The sequence below is a fragment of the Leptopilina heterotoma genome, unplaced genomic scaffold, assembly GCF_015476425.1.
Source record: "Leptopilina heterotoma isolate Lh14 unplaced genomic scaffold, ASM1547642v1 Lhet_185, whole genome shotgun sequence".
Classification (NCBI taxonomy): Eukaryota; Metazoa; Arthropoda; class Insecta; order Hymenoptera; family Figitidae; genus Leptopilina; species Leptopilina heterotoma.
In genome coordinates, this window is record NW_025110904.1 from 327,686 (window position 1) to 336,979 (window position 9,294).

The following is a 9,294-nucleotide window of genomic DNA, read 5'->3' on the forward strand; positions in this document are numbered from 1 at the left end:
TGACCTGTATCATTGTTAACTTATTACACGTTTATATCCAGAGTATTGTTGATGACTATGTATAATAATAAATTATGGTATTTTATAGAATGTCAGTCACGCAGAACTTATCATTTTAAATAAAGCGTTTATCAATGCCAAACTAAATGTTAAACAAACATTTAAAGGTGTATTAACACGGAATTACCATGCAGAAGAAGAACAACTAGATTTTTCTAATGTATCACAAGCAGCAACAGCAGTCAACTCATGGGAATCAAAAGGAGCAAATGGCAAAATCAACGTAATTCTGAGTTCCGGTTCATAATGTTTTAAAAATTTTAAACAGGTAACAAAAAATTTTCAATATTATTAATAATGCTTCTGACATTCAATTATTATTAAAAAATAATCTTTAATTCAGTTTTGTTATTTACATTTTTTTGTTGCATTTTAATTTTAATATTTCTTATTTTAATTTATATCCTTTTTCTAATATTCAGACAATTTCGATCCAAATACAGACATGGTTGTCACTAGTGTATTTTCGTTTAAAAGCGAATGGAAATATAAATTCGAATATTTTAATGATCTCTACTTTAATAGTACTGACGGACGGTGTTCTTCAGTACCAGGAATGAAACAAAGTAATACCGCATATCATGGAAATATTTCTGAAATAAATGCAAGTTTTGTAGAATTGCTATACAAGGTAAGAAATATTTTTTTCTAGTCACTTTGAATGGCTTAAAAATTAACACTAATTTTCTATATAAATATTAAGGCGGAGTAACACCTTTGAGGCCTCTTTTGAACCTGTTTTTCATGAATTTTTTTAAAACACGGGAATAAAGTAAACAAAATTTGGTTTTGAGGGATTTATTTGTAAACTTTTTAAGTTTAAAAAAATATAAAAAAAGTAAAAAGTCGATTTTTAGGGCAAAAATTTGTCAAAAAATCTGTTGCCAAAAAAACAAAGAAACCAAAAAAAAATCTGCTACGTACTCGAAAGCATTAGTAAATGACGATCAAAAAATACTTTGTCCGAAGTCAATCCGATCAAAACAGTTCTTGCTAGACTGCCCACCGTTTTGAAAAACGTCATTTCGAGAAAAACGCGTTTAAAGTTTTGAAAGCACTTGAAGCGCTCTTGGGCACCTTTTGCAGATTTTAATTTTTTTCACATAAAATAACTTCGAAATCATCTCTAATGATATAATTTCTATTCTACACATTACAAAGTATCGTTTGAGCAAAAAAAAATTCGATTTTTTTTCGGGTCAAAGGTGTCACTCCCCCTTAACTTTTCTTTGTTTACAGGGCGATAATCTTAAAATGATTATTGTACTCCCCAACAATGGTGTGAGTCTTGAGGAAGTTGAAAGAGGTTTAGAAGGATATAAATTCCAGAAAGTGAGAAGTCTTGTTCATATTAAGATGCCCAAATTCCGGATTGAGGCTTCCATTGATTTAGTAGATATTCTAAAGGAGGTTTGTTTTACTGCGTTCTAATATCTATTTTCCTATATTCGTTAATTTTTAAAACTTGTTAATCGATCGGAAAGTAAATTATATTTAATAACATATGTGGACGTCCACATGAAAAGGGCCTATTTTGGCACTATTGGACTTATCTACATGGGCGAATTCTTTGCAAAGTTTGGAAAATTTTGAGTGGTCATAGAACTTTTTTGGTGAAAAATTTGATTAGTTACAGAATTTCAAAGTTTAGAACGCCAAAACCTCATTTCGAGAAAAACGGAATTAAAGATTGTGATACCAATTGATGGTGATATCTTTGGTTCTTCTGGAAAGTTATTCAGATAAGAATTGTTTCCAGTCCAGGGCACCTTAAAGATGAAAAACCAATAGGTTTAAAATTTTTAAAACCACCCCCCCCCTCTATTTTGAAAAATACGAAAATTCGACAAAATGGGCCCTTTTCTAAAATGGATGTTTTAGGGCACCTTAAACATGAAAAATCATGAGGTATTAATTTTTTCCCCTCCATTTTGAAAATACGAAATAATTTTAAAACGACCGACAAAATGGGCCCTTTTCATGTGGACGTAGGGTGATGTGGGGTGATATCTGAAACTTGGGGGGATGTGCAACACCGACGATTTCTGATCTACAGTTCGATATTGAACAGAGCCAAGTATTGCCATTTGTTTGTGTCCTCAGTAGCTTGTTTTTGATATAAAACTCACGAGACAGCTCGCAGCTAGGTTTGCTGTACGTAAGTTGACTTAAATTTCTCGAGCAGGAAATATTTTTCGCGCTTTACATTTCTAGTCGTTTCGTGAAGGGTTTTAATTTATTTTATAGATAAGAATGTGTTTATTGTTGGTTTTTTAAGTGTTTTTAAATATCTGTTTATATTACTTCCTCATAGAGGAAGTATTGTAATACTAAAATTTTTCGAGTTCGATTTTTTGACATATCTTTATGTTATTTGACCTCAGGAGTTCAAAAATGCCATTTTTAAAAATCTCATTCCGTATGTGTGTGTGTGTGTGTGTGTAAACATCACATTTTCATAAATATCTCAAAATCATGAAGAGCTTTTGGGTTGAATTTTTTTTTAAATTGTAGATCTCACCTGCGGACATAAAGTGAGAGTACTTTCTGATATATTAATAAAGTTTAACTAAATTTTTTTTGGATTTTTAATCTTGCAAAAAAACGTTTTTTGCCTATAACTTAAAAAAAAATGTTAGGACACCTATAAATGTTTTTCCATAATTTTGTAGAGTTTTTAGACGCATCTTTTGAGCCCTAATTGAACATTTTTCGTTCATATTAACCAGAGTTATTAAACATTTAAAAATCAAAAATTTTGGAAAATAAGACTTTTTTGAAAATTTTGTTGAAAAACGTAGAAGTAACTTTAAAATTATCGTTATCAACGTGTAGATCATTAAAAAATGCTTCGATTGACCTATTTTTGAACCTAATTCGATAATAAATTTCGAAATTATTGGTATTTTAAAAACCAAAAATTGTGAAAAATGACATTTTCTCAACTTTTTTGTTTGGAAATTTGTATTTAATAGAGGTGTGCAAAAAGCTCGAATAGCATGGTCGAGCTCGAGCCGGGCTTGATACTCGAGCATTATAAATTTTTTAGTTACTCAAAAATATTTGTGTGCTCCAAAAATTCAAGTGCTCAAAATTATTTTAGCTTTTATACTGCACGTATCGGATGGAATTTGGTTCAAGTTTGGATTGATTCTGCTCAGCTCTGCTAGAAAAACGAAAAGCTTGAAATACTCGATCGAGCTTTTTGCACACCTCTAGTATTTAACTATTAAATTATTGTAACTATCTTGTAGGGTATTTAAAAATACATTGATTGACCCAAAATTTAATTACTTTTACCATATTTATAAAAAGTTATTCATATTTATTTAATTTGTTCCATGTATACCTAAAAGGTTTTTACATTTGTTCCCGCAGATGATTAAAATTATATTACATAAATTAAATTACATTCCCTCACAGCACCGGGATATTCAGGATATCCCAGAGACGTCCTGGGGATATCGATTTGTTTTCGGAAGTTTGGATATCCCTGGATTATCCTCTGGATATCCATGGACGTCCCTAGGATATCCCAGAGATATCCAAACTTCCGAAAACAAATCGATATCCCCAGGACGTCTCTGGGATATCCTGAATATCCCGGTGCTGTGAGGGTTATTACAAGAAAAGAGGTTCGCAGAAAGTTATTTGCCCTTTTCAAGGTTTTAATTTCTAGACTTCTTCGTCCTGATTCCATTCGCCAGATATAATTGGGTGTGTTTCTGTCTAGTCCCATAATCATTTTAACATATCTTCCCTGAGATTTTTCGAGTTTATCTGCTTTTTCCCAACCTAATATTTCTACGCCATATAATATACCCGATTTAGCTAAGGTGTCTAGGAGGTAAATTCTTCTTTTAAGATTATTTATATTTGCTCTTTTCATGACCCCCCAAGCAGAATTAATTGCTTTTTGTGTCTTCCCTACCATAGCGTCAATATGTTTACTAAATGTTGGTTTGGTGGAAAACCAGAATCCTAGATACTTGTATTTATTAACTATTTGTAATTTTTTCCCAAATATACTCCAAGATTCCCCTTTTTTTTCTTTCCTCCTTTTCTAAAAAGTTATTCATTGATTTCTATTATTTTTATCTCTATGAGGAAGTAAAGTGTTCATGAAATGAGCACCAAAATTATAAAAAAAATATACAACTTGGCAGCGGTTTTTTGTGTTTTCATTGCATTGTATTGCGTACAAATTATTTTTCGCAAAATATCATATTTGGGGTGATGTGCAACACTTTTTTTTGGGGTGGACGTAACTACTTTTTACGTACCATAACTGCGATTCACATGATGAATAAAAAATTCTTAGTTATTTTCCTTTAATTATATTCCTTATTCAGTTATAAATAAATAAAAAATTAAACAAAACAATTTTTTTTTCTTTAGTGAAATTTTCTTATTTTTAGAGGTCAACTATACCTTAGTAAATTTTTTTTGGCAGATTTCGATTAGTTTGCATTGAAAAAGCCTAAAATTAATAATTAAAGAGATTTTCATCGATATTTATGCATTACATACCTGAATTTTACTGGTGTTGCACATCAGCCCAACTTTTTTGTAAAATGCAAAAACAGACGTTTTTGAAAAAGCGAAAAATTTTTAGGAAAAATTTAAAATTCTGAAAATCTAATAATGCAGAAATATTCTATTATAATGCCTCTAAGTCATTCAATTTTGAAATATTTAAAAATTTAATTATTTGACATGTTTTTCGTCCAACGAAAAAAAACGTTGCACATAACCCCACAACACCCTACACATATAATATTTTCTAATTTTAGCATTATTTTTTTCTTTCTAAATAGATGGGTGTGCAGGAAGTATTTACTATTAGAGCGAATTTAACTGGAATTTCTGGTAAGTTTTAAAAATGACACATTATTAATTACCAGAGGATATTTACATTTCACAATTTGCTCCTAAGGAATAAAAATGACAAATAAATGTCATGTATTACAGGTAAAGTGCAACTCCTCAGAAATGATGATGAAATGGACGTTGATGAATACTTTACAGCTGATCGTCCAATCCATTTCAAAATTATCAAAACAGTAGGTGATCATGACGGTATTGTATTGTTCTCCGGAAACTACAAAGGAAAGGAGTAAATTTACAACATTTTATCGAATTTATATTTTTTAAATGTAAATTATTTCGTGTATTTTATACACTCGAATGTGAACCTATTTTCTGTTTATCTCATAAATTAGAGTATATTCAGTTCATGTTTATGATATTGAAGTAAATAAATAAAATAATTATTAATATACGACTTTTGGATATGTAATTTTCATGCTACCAATTCTTTTCACAAAAATTCAGATCCTTTCAATAGTCGTTTCACATACACAACTCATGTGATGGAAGATCACGTTACAAAAATAAATATAGAAAGAGATTTACCAACCAATTTAATATTAATTAAATTCTTTTCATTAAAAGCTTTGAAATAAAAAAATTGTTTTTTAAAAGTAAAAAATGTAAATGTTCGTCTTTTTGTGAATTCCGATTAGAAATCTTTTTTGAAGGTATAATCTACTATCCTCACATTATTCATGATATCAGGAAAGAAGTGAATCTGAGGGTGACTGCTACTCTCCACATACAAAAAGTCTGAGAGGATCTTCGGGTCAGTTCCAGGTCAGTCAGTCAGAATAAGGCTGACCTCTTAAACTCTCTTGCCAAGATAAAAACGGTTAAAATAGGAAGAAATGGAAAATCGTAGAGGTGTTTTCCTGTTGAAGTGAGAGGGTGAAAAAAACAAGATTCAAACCATAGTGCAGTATCCCTTTGAGACTACAAGAAACAATCTTGGATAGTAGGTTCCTGAGATATTTCTTGTTTTTCGTCAGGGAAAATAAAATCTTTTTCTAAATGAATTTTTAATCAACACTTCAACGAAATATTTTGTCACGTAGGTTATATCAAAAATTAAAATAATCAAAAAAGAGAAAGTAACATTTTGATTTTACTAATTAGTACTCGAAAGATTAAAATGTTATTCGACATTCAAAAATTGGTTTCTGCCCTTAAGGTAAAAATTTATGTCGTGTAATACAATTTATCAAAATTGGCACTAACCGGAAATAAACCAGTAGTTAACAGGAATTTAGTAAGACTGGCACCCTGTGAAGACTAGCCCGCACAACGAACGTGATCTGAAGTTACAATCTTGTTGGAGAACCAATGAAATCAATGTTGGTCTGCCTTCGTGCTGAGCTCCAACATTTTAGTGTGTATCGAAGGAGGCGACTATTAGAAGAGGTACTTGATTAATAGGTCTTTAATAGCACCTAAAATCTGTGGATTTAGGAGATTGCGTGATGGAGATTTTGATTCATGATCATTTTCCGAAATCCAATTACTCCAAAATATATATGATAATTTCCAGATGATTAGTATTACGGAAATTGTAATTTCTCATTATTTCTAATTGTTCTATAACATAACTCAATTATTATACATATTACATAATTTAAATAATAAATAACTTGTTCTTGGAAAATGTAAATTCATACTAAATTAAAATCATTCTTCTGTATACCTACTCTCTAGACATCTACTTAAAGGGAATGCTTTTATGGACTTCTAGCACAGCAAAATGCATTTCAATCGGAATACCTGTCTTCTCATCCGAAAGATAAGGCATCTCAATTTCAGCGGCTCTCTTCCGGTGGTGAAGCTTATTGGCAAAGGAGGAAAAGGAACATCTCTTAAATTCGTGTAAGTGATCCGCGAAATATCGATTGTCATCGAAGCAACCAATCGAGAGAAACTAGTGATATTATATAGATTTCTTTTTCTTCTCTTAATCAATTGCTCCGTCGAATATCACTTAGTGCAGGCAATTGAATTTTCAGATAAAACTCTATCGTATCAAATAAAACTAAATAAAAAGTGGGGGTGAAAGTAATTTTTAAGAAAATTCTTTTATAAATGTTGGGAAATTTTTTTAGGAAGAAAATAATTTTAAAAATTGTTGGAGATTGAAGAAGGTGGAATGAAGACATTTTCTGAAATGGCTTTTGCATCAATCTCCAAGGAAATATCCATGAAGAATCAATGGAACTGAACCGGTATATATAGCTTCTGAAGATGTTGTAAACTTGGTTCTCTACTCAATCCATCCACCTGTTTATCTATCTTTCTCTCAACTTTCTTGTCTTATCTACATGTTTTCGTTGACTATACCTTACCGTCTGCTATTGACCTCTTACTCTAACCACGTCGATATTCTATGTATGATAATATCACTCTGCATTTGAAAGATGAATGATAAAACAGATGAAATACAAAGATAAAATGGAGTCTGTTTCCATCTTCTTGTGGTATATCATTATCATAATTCAACAGTTTTTTGATAAAATTGAAAAAGGATATTTACATCATCAGCATATAGAATTTTGATTAATAGAAAGAAAATTGTTATCCTATTTCGAAGTTAATTATAAAATCTTTTTTCTTATTTATAGAAAGTAATTTCTAACCTTTATACTCTTTTTAATAATTACATCTAGAAAAATACGAAAATATGTACTTTGTGAGTAGAACATAAAAATAAATCATCCTTTTACATTGCTAATAAAAAAATAAATGGCCACGTAGTAGTAAAAAAATATCACAATCCTGAGATGCGTCCAGTTCATATCGCTATCTATATAAATCAAAATCATATACTCAATGAATTTTGCATTGCATTAAATTTCCATGACGTTAATTTCATACGAGATATTAATTTTTATGCGAGTAAGTTGGGAAGGAGTGCGTTATGTGGACGAACTGAAATTTCGCAACACTGGGATTTCTGTAAACAGCACGGCACTGAATTTTGAGTTTTTATTTAGTGAGAAAGTTTCACGCCAGACCTCTGACTTCCGACCTCTGGGGAGAGAAATGTTCGCTCGTCTGAAACAACACGCCCCGTTGGCAGACTCTCTTACCACCACCCAGACACTCTACACTTTCTTTTACCTCTTTGATTACATTCTACGAATTGATAAAATTAATGATTTTCACAAAAAAAAGAATGGAGGAAAATATTTTGTTCACCGCTAAAATTATTCCACATGAAATAATTCTATTTATTATATTATACAATTTATTTTAAATATATATGAATTGAACATAAAATGAATTTGCTTTAAAAACGTAGCGAAGCATTTATTTTACGACTGTGGGAATAAATTTTGAAATCTATTAATTGAAAACGTAAAATGATTTTTATTTTTAAAACTCGTCTGCATATGCAATATTATTTCCCGCGCATATACACGGCGATAAATTCAAGCCATTCATGAATTCATTACTTCCGTTTGGTTGCATCGTGGCACTCGAAAACGAACAAGAATTCCACTGAATGTTAACTGAAAATAAGGACACACGTATAAGCATTAGACACTCACGAATGCTCTTTCCTTGGATGGAACTCGACAAAAGAGTCCAAGGACTTTAAAAATGTCTTAGAAGTGTATTTTATGGAGATGCTGGTGTCTGTTTCCGGTTTGGCGCTCCTAGAAAACCATCTTTTTATATTATCCTCAAAGACAATGATGTTCCTTCCAATCTGATAAAAATACGCCATTTTGATTTCACGATTGACATGAAAACACATTTTTCATTTGAATCGTTATAACGTGGATATCTTATCTCATAGAAAATAAATTGTTTTTCAGGAAAATGTACCATTTGTATTGCAAGCTATTATAAAAAATTGTAAACTTATGTTAATTGTTTTACTACTAAAACGAGATTTTAATTTGTATCATCATCATCATTAATTGCGTGTGTACGATAATATGTTGGAATCATAATAAGTGAATACACTGCAAACCCGATCAGCGGTCAGCTCCGGGGGTGCTTGACCGCTGATCGGGCGTAAACATATAGGACCGTACAAACTGTTTTATGATGGGTTACCATTACTTGACTACTGAATTTTTTTTTAAGGGGCCAGAGCGTCTTTAATGTATACGCTACTGCCACAACTTTTCGACTCCCTCATGGCCCCTCGCCCGCCCTATCTACAAACGACCTAAACAAGTGACCACTGATCGGGTGACCGCTGATCGGGCTTGCAGTGTATATATTTCAGGAAGAATTTAGAAAAAACTGCATCATGCTGTCTTCCACTCTTTAAATCATATAGTCTTTTTCTTAACTTTCCACATTGTCCAATAACACCGGCACAAAAAAAGAGTAAATTTCGTTTGACTGGACTGCCAT

At 31.3% G+C, this 9,294-nt stretch overlaps 1 protein-coding gene across 1 annotated transcript; it reads left to right on the forward strand.

Moving 5' to 3' along the window:
* The first annotated feature begins 218 nt into the window (after positions 1-218).
* Positions 219-5,180, forward strand: LOC122500434 (serpin B3-like). The gene is made up of 5 exons (XM_043609357.1): positions 219-283; positions 586-691; positions 1,300-1,470; positions 4,878-4,929; positions 5,032-5,180. Exons 1-5 carry the CDS (start codon positions 219-221, stop codon positions 5,178-5,180), a joined length of 543 nt encoding a protein of 180 aa, XP_043465292.1.
* Positions 5,181-9,294: the final 4,114 nt, after the last annotated feature.